This window comes from Castanea sativa, chromosome 8 (genome assembly GCF_040712315.1).
Source record: "Castanea sativa cultivar Marrone di Chiusa Pesio chromosome 8, ASM4071231v1".
In the NCBI taxonomy this organism is placed as follows: Eukaryota; Viridiplantae; Streptophyta; class Magnoliopsida; order Fagales; family Fagaceae; genus Castanea; species Castanea sativa.
In genome coordinates, this window is record NC_134020.1 from 11,015,821 (window position 1) to 11,030,433 (window position 14,613).

The 14,613-nt window shown below is 33.3% G+C and overlaps 2 protein-coding genes across 2 annotated transcripts; one reads left to right on the forward strand and one right to left on the reverse strand.

Annotated features, from left to right (window-relative positions):
- Window positions 1–1,532: 1,532 nt before the first annotated feature.
- Window positions 1,533–2,903, reverse strand: LOC142605863 (uncharacterized). The gene has a single exon (XM_075777291.1). It carries the CDS (start codon window positions 2,901–2,903, stop codon window positions 1,533–1,535), a length of 1,371 nt encoding a protein of 456 aa, XP_075633406.1.
- Window positions 2,904–13,157: 10,254 nt separating this feature from the next.
- Window positions 13,158–14,366, forward strand: LOC142605864 (zinc finger protein WIP6-like). Its single transcript, XM_075777292.1, has 2 exons — window positions 13,158–13,553; window positions 13,893–14,366. Exons 1-2 carry the CDS (start codon window positions 13,158–13,160, stop codon window positions 14,364–14,366), a joined length of 870 nt encoding a protein of 289 aa, XP_075633407.1.
- The last annotated feature ends 247 nt before the right edge of the window (window positions 14,367–14,613 follow it).

Genomic DNA, 14,613 nt, shown 5'->3' on the forward strand with positions numbered 1-14,613 from the left:
TGAGGTCAATCTTCGAAAAGACTTTAGCACCTTGCAATTGATCAAACAAATCATCAATTCTAGGTAAAGGATATTTATTCCTCACAGTGACCTTATTCAACTGCCTATAGTCAATGCATAATCTCATAGACCCATCATTTTTCTTTGCAAAAAGAACAAGAGCACTCCAAGGAGATACACTAGGTCGAATAAATCCCTTTTCTAAAAGATGTTGCAATTGCAATTTCAGCTCCTTCAACTCTACAGGTGCCATGCGATATGGTGCCATAGAAATAGGTGCAATTCCTGGCATTAAGTCAATGGCAAATTCTATCTCCCTATCAAACGGTAACCCAGGGAGATTCTCAAGAAATACATCAACAAAGTCCCTCACAATAGGAATGTCATCAATCTTAATCCTTTCCATCTGGTTATCCACCACATATGCAAGATAACCTTTACAACCTTTTCTAAGTAACTTATTAGCATGATGGTAGAAATAACATTAGACACGAGGCTCTCTCTAGACCCATGAAATACGAATTCAGGTCGACCCGGAATACAAAACACCATTTCCTTCTTGTAACAGTCAACATTAGCATGGTAAGCTGCTAACCAATCCATGCCTAATATTACATCAAATTCTTGAATTTCTAAGAGAATCAAATCAGCCAACAACTCATTTTCTCCAATCTTAATCACACAAGACTTACATATAAACTTAGCAACCATAGTTTCACCCATTGTTATGAATACCGTTTCGGACCCCGTTTCGGTTTGTCCATTGGAACGGAATATTTCGGTACCGGCCTATTTCAGCGTACTGTTTCAGAGTATTTCGGAGTTACGATATTTTATAATAAAAAAAAAAAAAAATATATATATATATATATATATTATTAATAAAAAAACCTATATAAATTATTAAAGATTTTAAAGAAGTTATAAGTACATATTTAAACTAATATGTAATCTTTAAGTCCAAATAAGAATAATAATAATAATAATAATAAGTATCAATTAAATCATGTATAAAATATAATAAGAGTAATAATATGAAAAAAAAAAAAAAAACTTGAAGTTAATATTGGAAGTTGGAACAGTGAAAGAGGGTAAAAGCTCCCACATTCATTTTTATTGTTAATCACGTGGGGCACACAAAAACAAAACAAAGAAAATTTTCAAATTTTAAAATACAAGTAATAAAAGGGGAGCATGTCGGCTGGCAAAAACTAAACAAATAAAAAAAATCAAAACAAAGGACATAGCAATTAATGAAGAGTAAGGAGGCTCACAAGTAGTCCCATATATTTCCTTTACAGCACACAAATTAAAAAAGGAAAGGCAGAGTGGCAGCCTGCAGCAGGACCGAAACACACCAGAAGAAAAAATAAAAAAGAGAAGAAGGGTCCCAAACCCACCAAAAGAAGAAGAAAAAGAAGAAGAAGAAGAAGGGTCTAAAACCCAGAAGAAGAAGAAAAAAAAAAGAAAAGAAAAAAAGAAGCAAAAGGGTCCGTAACCAAGAAGAAGAAGGTATGATTGTTTTTTTTTTTTTAAGCCAAAATCTGATACTGGCTGAAATTTGTATTTCGGTCGAAATTGGCCGGAATGGCCGGAACGCCCCGAAATAGGCCGAAATTTGACCCGAGGTGGAACAAGGGGTATTGTGGTACCGGTTTGCATGCCGGTACGAAATATTCCGGCCGTTTCGGCCGGAACGGAACGGAATCAATAATAATGGTTTCACCCAAAGGAGTAGAAACAGAAAGTTCAAAGTCCAACAATTCAGGCACACAATCAGCATATTTCATATAAGCACAAGATATAAAGGAATGAGTGAAACCAGGATTAATAAGAACTCGTGCAGTATGAGAAAATATGGGAATGGTACCTGTCACCACTGACTTGGATGCCTTAGCATCTTGCTCAGTAATAGCAAACACGCATCCTTGGACTTTTGGCCTTTGCTTCACATCAGTAGGCTTAGCCATCAACTCACTCTTCAAGGCTAGGCAATCTTTGATACGATGTCCTATTTGACCACACTTAAAACAAGCCCCGCTTTCACGATAGCAAACACCCTTATGCTTTTTACCACACTTCTGACAAACCTCTATTACCTGTTGCACCATTTTAGTCTTCGGTTCTGCTGTAGTCTTCTTCTTAAATGGCTTATTGTGTTCATTCCCTCTATGAAACCCTTCAGTCTTAGGCCTTTTGTTATTCTGATTCCTAATCCTCTGATAGTCTTCACACTCCTTTTCAACAACCTTTGCAGTCTCCACAACCTCAGAATATGACTTCAATCGTGAGGCTGCCATCCTAGTTTTGATACTTGGTTGTAGTCCCCTCTGAAATTTCTTAGCCTTTCTAACATCATCAACCACAATGTGAGGGGCAAATAGAGACAACTCAGTAAATTTAGCCTCATATTGTAACACCGTTTTATTCCCTTGAATGAGCTCCATAAACTCCACTTCTTTCCCATCTTGTACACTTTCTGGAAAATACCTTTCATAGAAGGCCTCAAGGAAAATACTCCAAGTCAGTATCTCATCTTCCTCAAGTGGCAAAGTCTTTTTGGTAGATCTCCACCAATGCTTTGCTTCCCCTTTCAGCATAAAGGAAGCAAAAGAGACTTTTTGCACTTCAGTACAACCAATCACATCAAAAATTTTCTCCAGTTGCATTATCCAGGATTCCACTTCCGTACGGTCAGGGTTGCCCAAAAATGAAGGAGGACCTAATTTCCTAAATTGCTCAATAGTACATCCTTCAATCTCAGCATCTTTGGGCTTAATTGTTCCACTAGTACTAACATGCTTCTCCACCACCTCAGCAAGACTTCTGATAGCACTTAAAACACCCTCAAGGCTCTCAGATTTTAGTTCAAGACCAGAAGGGTTAGAATTGCGGGGTGGCATTTTCCTATAACCAAATAAACAACACCTTAGAGTCAAATAAATCACAAGCAAAGTCATGATATACAAGATATACAAAACCCTTTACTATTATAATATTCTAAGCCTATAAGCATATAGCTTTTAACAATTATCAAACTCCCAAAACTACCTTTTGCCTATAAACAATAATTAAGCCTATTCCTCCACATCTTATAAAAAAATATCATAAGTCCTAATTGTCTACAGAATCATAACCTAGAGCTCTGATACCAACACTGTCACGACCCAAATTCATGAAACATGAATTTAGATGCATAACTAACTTGCTAACCTTACCTAGCTCAAAAACATAAATTTTTTTTAAACATAGTTCAATAAAACTCCAAAATAAACAATGCCACTGATAAATCTCTTGCGATAACTAAAATCCACAATTTATAATAATCCCCAAAATACTATGAAGTCTAAAGCGGAATAAACAAAATAAATAATAATCTTTTCAAAACTCCACAAATTGAAAATAATCTCCACTATATAAAACGTGAATTACCAAAACAAATGTAACTAAAATTCTATGAGTCTTCAAGTAACACTGAAGTCGCCTACAACTTTCACGCTCTACCTTGCACCTTACAAAGCGATCCAAGGATTCTATATTCCCAACTACACTTTAATCTGAAAATAGTAATTGATGGGGTGAGCCACACATCTAGTAAGTAATTATACAAAATACACAACGGAATAGAGTCAAGCAAAGCACGAGTTTGATTTCACAATTTCACTCAAAATATCCAACATAGTTTTCCAAACATGTGAAGAATCATTTAATACACATATAATCAAATCTTAAAGTCTTTCGAAAACACATACAAATAATTTATCAGAGCACAGTGTCACATATACACATCACATATTCTCACATACAATCCTGTGAGCAGATACCAACATCTAACCCCTGCTGGTGAGGGATCAACGCATATTCTCACATACAATCCTATGAACGGATTTACACATATATCTGATCAATTCTTAAAAAAACACTCATTTTGAGTCACATATCAGAAAAATAAAGTTTATACAACATATAATAATTTTCTCAATATTAACAATTGTTCCAACAATAAAGGCATATTGAAGATCACAATATCAAATTGAAACATAAATCAAAAGATGCTTGACTCTCTTAGGGAACGAATAGGAACTGAAGAGTTTATATAAATATTTTTACAATTCTTGAGTAAGTTTGAAAATCCAGTTTGCTAAAAGGAACGTCTTAAATACCGTTTGAAAAACAAGAATATGACTTTGAAATCACTTGGTTTGAAACAATTTAAAGAACAAGAATCTTTTTAGAAAACTTACTTTGAAACTCATTTATTTTCGGAAAATAGTTTAGTTAAAAATCATCTTTTAAATGAGATTTGGACATTCAAAACGTTATTTAAAATTCGAAATTTCTTTTAAAACATTATTTAAAAGCCAATTAAAATTTCTCTTTCAATAGTGTAAAAATGCTTTTTGATAAACTTTTAAAAAATGTAAGCTTAAAAATATAACTTTTGAAAATCTTTAACTTTTAAGAACCTAAAGAACAAAACTTGTGCATATTATGCATAATTACTTACAGCACTTGAATCACTCTGAAAGTCCAGCCGAAACAAACTCCAAAAAGCCTCAAAATACTCTTAAATAGGACCTATAATCAATCATGGAAATTATTTAATATCCTCCACAAAATATAAATTTTACTAAACTACACAAACTGACTCACTAGTAAAATACTTTGCTGAACTAAATGATAGCACTAATGCAAAGTATCTCTACCCAAAAATGTGTTTTCCTTGAATTATCAAAACTCAGAGGTAGCAGTTAATACTTTAGGATTTAAGTTGATATACATAACCCCAAACACGTTAAAACCACCTAATATATATATCCACCATAGAAAACCTTACAGCTATCCTAATGTATATATATAATCACAATGGCATAGCATAATCTCAAGGCAAGGGTCCCAGAGGCAAGGAAAACCATGGCCACATTCTTTAACTTCAACCTAGGATTATATATATATATATATATATATATATATATATATATATATATATATATATATATATATATATATATATCCTAATGAAAACGAAATTGTGATGCTTTTGTTCATAGATACACAGCAGCAATATCTATCCGTAAAAATATGAATAGAGTTTTAGGACCAAAATCCAACTTTTGAACCATCTAACATCACAACTGATTTCCAAGTTAATCTTAAAAACTTTTAGTTCTTTGTTTCTAATTGTGAGAAATCTTACCTTGCACAATCTGATTGTCTCTTCAATTGTATGTGCTCTAACTTCAAGGAAAACACATCTTAGCCTCTTAGATAAAATCCTGACTATCTCTTCCTCTACCCTGTAGTTGGTATTAGAGATGTGGGCTTAGTGGGGTAGCGGGCTACAGTTATCACTAAAATAATACCTATGGCCCAATAATTATATTTAAAATAAAACTTAATAATAACTTAAAATATAAAAATATGTGGGGTATTACAATTAGTTTGTATAATTAAATAATATGAATCTTTTTTGGAGGATATTAAGTAATTTTCATGGTTGATTATAGGTCCTATTTAAGAGTGTTTTGGGACTATTTGGAGGGTGTTTCAGTTGGACTTTCAGAAGGATTCAAGTACTATAAGTAATTATGAATGATATGCACAAGTTTTGCTTTGTAGGTTCTTAAATGTCAAAGTTTTTAAAAGTTATGTCAATACAACAAAATGTATTTTTGTTGATAGAATTTTTTCGTCACCAAAAGTTCTATATTTTGTCACCTATGATTATTGGCTACAAAATTTGTTTTTTGGCGACGAAATTGGTTTCATAGCGTATACCGCATCGCCAAAAGTCCTAGCGACGAAATAATTCGTCGCCAAAAAGGTCTGACCATTTTTTTTAAAAAAAAACTTTCGGTGACAAAACCATTTCAACACCTAATGTTTTCCTCACCAAAATACATTTTGTTGTAGTGTGTTTTTAACCTTACGTTTTCTAAAGTTTATCAAAAGCATTTTTATATTATCGAAAGACAAACTTCGACTTTTAAATAATGTTTTAAAAGGTATCTTTCAACAAATTGAGTTTTAAGACTTACTCAAAAATTGTAAAAATATTTATATAAAATCCTTAGTTCCTATTCGTTCTCTAAAACAGTTAAGCATCCTTTGATTTATGTTCAATTCAATATTATGATCTTCAATATGCCTCCATATTTGGAATGATTGTTACTATTAAGTAAATTATTGTACTTTTGTATAAAATTTTCTTTTGTGATATGTGACTCATTAGATGTTTTTAAAATTGATTAGATATATTTGTAAGCCCGCTCATAGGGCTGTATGTGAGACTAAGTGTTGAGCCCTCACTATCAAGGGTTAGATGTTGGTATCCGCACATAAGATTGTATGTAAGAATATGGGATATGTGTGTATGTGACACTATGCTCTGATCAAGTCTATGTTTGTGTTTTTGAATGATTTTGGTATTCAATCACATATGCGTTAAGTGGTTCATTATATGTTTTGGAAAACTATACTTTATATCGTTGAGTCGATTAATTTTTGAAATCTAAATACTCATGCTTTTCTTAACTCTATTCTGCTGTGTATTGTGTATAATTGCTTAATAGATGTGTGGCTTACCCCATCGATTACAATTTTTAGATTACAGTTTAGTTAGAAAATAGAACCTTTAGATCTCTTCGTAAGGTAAAAGGTAGAACTTGGGAGTTTTTAGGAAACTTCAATAATGATTGGAGACTTAAAAATTTTAGTTATCTCTATCTTGTTTCATATTTTATAATATTTGGAGATTATTTCCAATTGTGTATGCTTAGAGATTGTAAGCGGTTTATTAAGAGCATTGTTTATTTGGAGTTTTATTGAACTTTGAAATGAGTTATGTTTATTGAGATATGCAAGATTAGCAAGTTAGTCATTCATTCAAATTCATGTTCCATGGATTTGGGTTGTGACACTTTGGTCCCTAAAGCGTCAAGTAAGTGCTATTAGTACTTGAAGTTTAAAAAAGAGCACTATTGGTCCCTTTGTCAAGTTTTGTTAGTTTCTTTGTCTATGTAACTAAATGGAATAATGATGTGACATTTTTTAATGAGGTGGCAATAATTTTTATTTAAACAAATTGAGAAGTGGTGAGAAATCTATGACCTAAACTCCAACGGCTCAAACCATATGCAACTATGCACGGGTATGCGAATTCTCCTAGTCCTAGAAGTGTTGTAACTGGGTATAATCGTAGTTGTTGGGTTATAATAGATTGACCCCAGTTACTTAATTCAACTATTGAAGTTGATTAATTTGTCAAATTACATGCAAATCGTTAAGGCACCAGCAAATTACCAAATAAACTAAGTGTAGTGGAAATTAAATTGACACGGTGATTTGTTGACAAATGGGAGAAACCTCTCGGAAGGCGAAAACCCCACCAAGTGAATTTAAGATCACTACTCCTAAGAATCCACTAATCAATAATTAAGTTGTTACAAGTATGGAGAATTTTACCACTACCCTGGCCTATTCCAAAATAATAACTTACAGTTGAACCTTCGCTTCAATACCCAATTGAACTTGATTTTGTAGCAGACTTTTATGCTTTGCACAAATCTCCAATCTACAACTAATTCATTTGCACAAATTTCAATACGTGACTAACTCCAGTAACTTGATTGATTGTTGTTGGTTGCAAAGTTCTTCACTCATAAACGATGAAGATTAGGAAACACTTGATTACAAAATCCTAAGGCATACAAACGCAGTAACTTCACACAGAGTATATGAATTCTAGGTCTCTATTTTTTTACTCAATGACTTTTAAAATAAACTTTATATATGACTAGGGTTGAAGAGAGAGAAACCATAATTATTCAAGTCATCATGGGCCGAATTTCAGATCTAAGAATATTGAAATCATAATTCTTGATAGATCGAGTTTGTGTTGAGATTCTTTATTAATCCTCGATAGCAGCTAGTGTCAGCTTTAATGAAACAACTTTTCGTTACTTGTTTCTTGGATTAAACTTTATGTCTTTAATGATACCACTTGATATATTTGAACAACATACTTCTTGATACATTAAACCCTACTTAAATCTACACAATTACAAGTAGAATTCATTTTGTCAAAGGATTGACCAATTACATAGAAAATATGACCCTAACAGTAATGTCTCTTTAACAATGGCCAGTCCAACTTATTGATATCTCATTGTGAATCTAGGTAACAGTTGTAGATCAATTTTTGGGAAATATATTTTACGAGTTTTGATTTAGGGAAACACACAAATAGATACAGGTCTTCTTAAGCCAATTTGTAATTTCTTATGTGTTTTTTTTTATAATAAAATATTTGTCTCATTATTATTTCATTAGATAGATAGACAAATAAATTAACAAAAGTTGAAAGAATGACTAATAATGCTCGTTTTTTAAACTTTAAGGACTAATAGTACTCACTTGAAACTTCATGAACTAAAAATGCTCATTGGGTAAACTTTAAGATTAAAAGTGTATTTTGGCCTAAAATATTTCACAACTGCATATATGATCGCAATTGACTTATAATAAAAGTCATATTAGTGATAGAACTCATATGAAAATAATATTGTTTCCTAGTTACAATTTACCACCTTAACAAATCATGAAAAAAAAATTATATTATTAGCATTACTCTTCAAAAACTATTTCACTCTATTTATTTTAAAAAATAATTTTACTCTATTTATAGATTCAAAAATTATAAAAAGATAAATAGGAAATAAATTTTTTTAGTTAAAATTCCAAAAACGTTGAAGCAAAGAATAAATATGATTCAATTTGAGAAAAAAAGGGGGCAAATTAATGTTCAACTTCGACCAAATATATGTTTTTAAATTGATTGTCTTTTAGATTCGGGTCAAAAATCAAATCTTGACCAGAAAATGATTCGAATAAAAATCAAAGAAAATGAATGAGTAAATTAAATATTGTTGCTGTGACACTGGCACTTGCACAGTAAGTACACTTTGACCTATCATGAGGGGAACGGCCATGAAGTCTCAGATTGCACTGTTTTCTTTTCCATGTTTCCTTTCTCATACTTGACGAAGAATTGGCAATCTTATCTTTGTCTTTCCCACATGCAACTCACTCATATACCAAATCCACATACCAAGCCATGCATGAGCTACAAATATTTTGCACTTTTTTCCAGCACGTGTCATTCGTAAGAAATATTAGGAAAATAATGGACATACTATTTGATCCAATTTTTTTTTTCTATAAAAAAAGGGACACACTATTCAATTGGAATGGATGGATTAGGGATCTCTCTCTCTCTCTCTCTCTCTCTCTCTCTCTCCCTGCACTTGAAGAATAATTTCCTTTCATTTTCTTGCCTTATTAATTTTTAGGACAATTTCACTTTTATCATTATGTTATAGGGTGATAACAAATTATATCATAAATTTTTAAAGTGCTAATTAAACCCGGCCTAAACTTTCAAAATGTAACAAATTAAATTTTGAAATCAATTTCTTGTAACCATGTGTACTTAATGTTAACTATTAATAAGAGAAAAAATGGAGGGAACAAGGTGGAGGATAGTTCACACCATTTTTTTTGGGGAGGGGGGGGGGGGGGAGTGAGAAATATTGTATTTGGATAAAGATATAACTAAACATCATAAACTTAAAAATTACAACAAAAATTTATCCAGAAAAATAAACAGCATGTCAATGCCTTGGCTGAGCTATTGTTCATTAGCAAAAAATACAAATTGCTCTCTCTCTCTCTCTCTCTCTCTCTCTCTCTGTGTGTGTGTGTGTGTGTGTGTGTGTGTGTGTGTGTGTGTGTGTGTGTGTGTGTGTGTGTGGGGTGACGAAGTGGCAATTGGATCGTTGTTAGCTACAAACTTTAAAAGGAGGAAAATTTTGGAGTTACAAACTTTTTAAAAATTGTTAATATAGTAAATGATTATTGGTAAGTGATAGGCCTAAATGCGAACTAATAAGAATTTATTACCTCAATAAATTAATAAATGTAAATCAATTTAAATATCAAATATATTAAAAAATTAAATAACACATCACAATTTGAGTTCGATTTAATTTTAGTTTGATATAAAAATTTTTGAACCCTTCCATTTTCTAATTTATTAAACTATCCGAATTTTAAAACCATACATTTTTAAAGAAAAAAATTGAGCGGGTCATTGCCATCTAAGGTCCAAAGTTTGCCTCCGTAATGTTAAACCACGTAAGAGTCCGCTTTTACTAACAAGATGTACCCGAATCCGATGTTTCATTTCCATTATTTATGAGGAATCTTAGTTGTCACATTCTACACTTTCAAAATTCATGAGATGGGACGTTCTTCTATAAAAAAAAACACAAAAATTCAGATGAGACGTGGAGCTGTGTAGTTAACTTTATGAAAATAGGGTGGAGCTTGTGTCAGCCACTAAATACGTTGTGATATAGACACGTGTCTGTATCCTAACGTGTTCCGCTAGTGGTCACTAAACAGGCCATACTCATGAAAATATTAGGCAAAAATTCAAAATTGATCCTCTAACTTTTAACTTTTGTCATTTCAGTCATCTAACTTCCAGTTTTGTCATTTCAGTCCTTTAAGTTTCAATTTTTGTCAATGGAGTATTGTATTAGGTATCATTTACTCCTCCGTTAAGTTTGGTTTTTTTTTTTAAAAATTTTAAAATAATTAATTTTCATAATTAAAAGAAAATAAGAAAAATTGTAAAAAAAAAATGTAAAGGGAATGCCCCTTCCCCTGAAATCAAAACCAGTGAACGGAAAATTTCAACAACCATCATATTTCAACAAATCAACAAACCAGTCTCAAGACATCGATCTCTCTCTCTCAAATCCACCATCATATTTCAACAAATCAACAAATCAACCCAATATTTCAACAACCACCAAACCTCAATATTTCAAAAAATCAACCCATAACGCACAAACAAACCCCAAAGCAAACACAACACTCTCGCCAATCGACCACCGAGTTAACAGTGAGCATCGGCCATGGGTCACACTCACTTATTGACCACCATTGCCATGATTGAGAGAGATCGAGAGATGAACGGAGAGAGAGATTGAGAGACAAACAGAGAGAAAGAAACGAAATTGATCTAAGAGTGAGATTAGAGAGAGAGAGAGAGATAGAGAGAGGGGTACTAAGTTGATCTGAGAGAGTAGCAGTAAGGTGTTGGTGGTGGCTCTGACTTTGACTTTGGATCACCGATCTTCCCTTTCACAATCCAGTATGCTACAGAGAGAGAAATCAGAGAACGGGTCACTGATCTTCCCTTCAGTGTTTTCTTTTTCTTTTTTGTTTACAGCTTTTTTTTTCTTTTAATTACAAATTTTTTTTTTTTAAAAAAAGGCCAAACTTAACAGCAGAGTAACTGAGAACTAACAAAATACTTCATTGACAAAAATTGAAACTTAAAAGACTGAAATGACAAAACTAAAAATTAAAGGACTAAAATGATAAAAGCTAAAAATTAGAGGTCTAGTTTTAGATTTTTGCTAAAATATTATTTAGCTGCAACGTTGTCACCCTACAGTTTCTTATCACATCAACTAGGCAGCATAAAAACTAGTGAGTAAGGAAAAAACTAGGCAGCATAAAAAAACTAGATCAAGCCCATGCTGTACTTCTTATCAGACCTTTTGAGTTGGAGTATCAGAAACTAGCACATTCATAGGATGGTATATAAATATATGGAGAGCAATCCATCAAAGCTTTGAGTTTCTGCCTATGTACTCTCTATGTACTACAACAATATTCAAAGAAAATGGGCCACCAACCGTTTGGTTTAATTAGCTCATTACTGCTGTCCTTTCAATTAATTTAATGCCATTATAGGATTTGAGAAAAGTGATAGATGTTCAAAGTAGTGTTGTATTAATTTTTTTTTTTTTTTGGTAGGGCTGGAGTTGCAAGATGAAGAATCTGTCACACATTTCTCTCACCATTTTGCCCTACAGAGAGAATATACACAAAATATATAGAGCCTTGATAGGCACATGGAAGTTGGCATGACTATATGTAGTCTATAGTGTGATTGTTGAAAGATTATATATATATATATATATATATATATATATATATATATATATATATATTATATATTATATTGCGTCCAAAATGAAAAGTTACGAAACACCATGCAGTTGGATCCCATAAATGTTGTCTCCGCTGCTCCCTTCTACTCATGTTTTGTCCTAATTCTCAACCATGTCACCTTACTAGGGACAATCTCATATACTGAGACCCTTTTAATTCTTGTACATGACATATTTGCCCTTCAAAACTTTACCATGACGTTGGTAAATTGTTTATCGTAATAGTTTTGGATTTTTCCGATTTAAATTTTGGTGTAAAGATGAAGTCACGCTCTATAATGTTCAGACTATCACTATCCCTATATATCACTATCACCTTTTGTTTTAAATACAAAAGTGGGAGAGAAAGACTCACGCCTTCCGTTCTACAGTTCTCCATGTCTACATAGTGTATGTGCATCTCTATCATCACTCCCACTCTCACTTTTGATTCAGAGAGAGAGAGTAAATGTGGGGTGAAGAAGACGAGAAATGAAAATACTAGCAGTAGTCTAGTAGTAGTAGTAGAAGAGAAGAGATTAGTAGAGCTCGGGAATCGATAAATTGGTTAAGAGAGAGAGAGAGAGAGAGAGAGAGAGAGAGTGTGTGTGTGTGTGTGTCTTAGAGTTGGTACACTATTCTATGTGTTCTTTGCCCCCACTATCAATCCTCCTTTACCGGTTCCGTGTCTCCTCCATACCCAAACACGCCAAAACCCAACATTTCATTTTGCATTATATCAATATCCCTCCATTCCACGTGCACCCTCCCTCTTTTTATTTATTTATTTATTTTATATCTTTTTAAGCTATCCCAAAATCAAATAAATACTATCATTTTGAAAAACCAATCTAAACATTGTAATGTAAACCCTATTCCTATTGTTGCTAATTAAGCATTTTCCCCTTCTTTATTTTTTTCTAGCCAAAAGCATTTTCCAATAGAAGAGAAACCCATAACACCAAATCCCAAATACCCCAAAATTTGTTTATTTATTGCCTTTTCTTGTCCCCTCTTACCTTCTCCACCAAGACTCAAAATCTCTCTCTCTCTCTCTCTGATAATATAATAGCTAGCATCAACATCACCATGCAAACTTCCTCCTTCGCCTACTTATCCTCTTGTGAGAGTGCCTATTTGGAAGCTGAAGAAGAAGATGAAGATTCTATTTTTCTCTCTCTTGGCCCTCCTGGCCAACACATCCCCAAGACCAAGAACCCCATCTATAATAATAATATTCCCTCCTCAAACCACAATTTTGTGAATCACCAAAACCCTTCTAGCGAGGGTGGTGTAACAGTAGCCCTTCATATTGGTCCTCCAACTACTTCAGGATCCAACGACTCTAGCATCCCTACTCATGACACTGCTGCTCCTCTTCAAGCCCAATACTGGATTCCTTCTCCAGCTCAGATCCTTGTTGGCCCAACACAGTTCTCTTGCACTGTCTGCAACAAAACATTCAACAGATACAACAACATGCAGGTTACAATAATTTAAACAATATAATACTATATTTGGTCTTGGCATAATAACCAGTTGATATATATATTATATTTTTGTTAATGTTAATGTCCCAAATTCTTCGAACAACTGACTATTTAGTCTTCCCATCCTATGCACCAGTAATTACAAAGAGAAATCTGTTAGTGACTTGGCCAATTTCATAGATAAATGTCACATTATCACATATGCTTATATATTCTCATTTTTCACTTTCACTTAATAGGAATTTACATTGATCTTGTTGACCTATTTTACTTTTCTTGTGTCAAATTCTTTACTTTTCTTTTTAATAATATATATTTTTTTTGGGTGGTATAGATGCACATGTGGGGGCATGGGTCACAGTACCGGAAGGGCCCAGAATCATTGAGAGGGACGAAACCCGCGTCTTCCATGCTGAGACTGCCATGCTATTGTTGTGCTGAGGGTTGCAAGAACCACATAGAGCACCCAAGGTCAAGGCCTCTGAAAGATTTCAGGACCCTTCAGACTCATTACAAGAGAAAGCATGGAGCCAAGCCGTACGGCTGCAGAAAATGTGGGAAGCCTTTTGCTGTACGAGGTGATTGGAGGACTCATGAGAAGAACTGTGGAAAGCTCTGGTTTTGTATTTGTGGCTCTGATTTCAAACACAAGAGGTCTCTTAAGGACCATGTTAGGGCATTTGGGGATGGGCATGCTCCTCACACCATCACCACGACCATGTGTGAAGTTGAAGAAGAAGATGATGATAATGATAATGATGACGAAGAAAATGACATTAATGGAGGTCGTGGGTCCTTTTGTTTTTAGTAATACAAACACTTAGGTATTTAGGCTTTGTTTGTGACTAAAGTTCGGTAATTAGTGACAGTTTCTATGCTATGTGAGAATGTGAAAGAGGGAGAGGATGAAGACAAATAGTCCAGTGAAAGCTAAGGTTCTATGCATTTAATGTTTTTAAGTAGCAGTTAGATTACATAATGGTCCCTTTTTCGTCACATTTTTTTTTTGTAATAAATAATTAAATCTCTCTCTCTCTCTCTCACTCTCAATATAT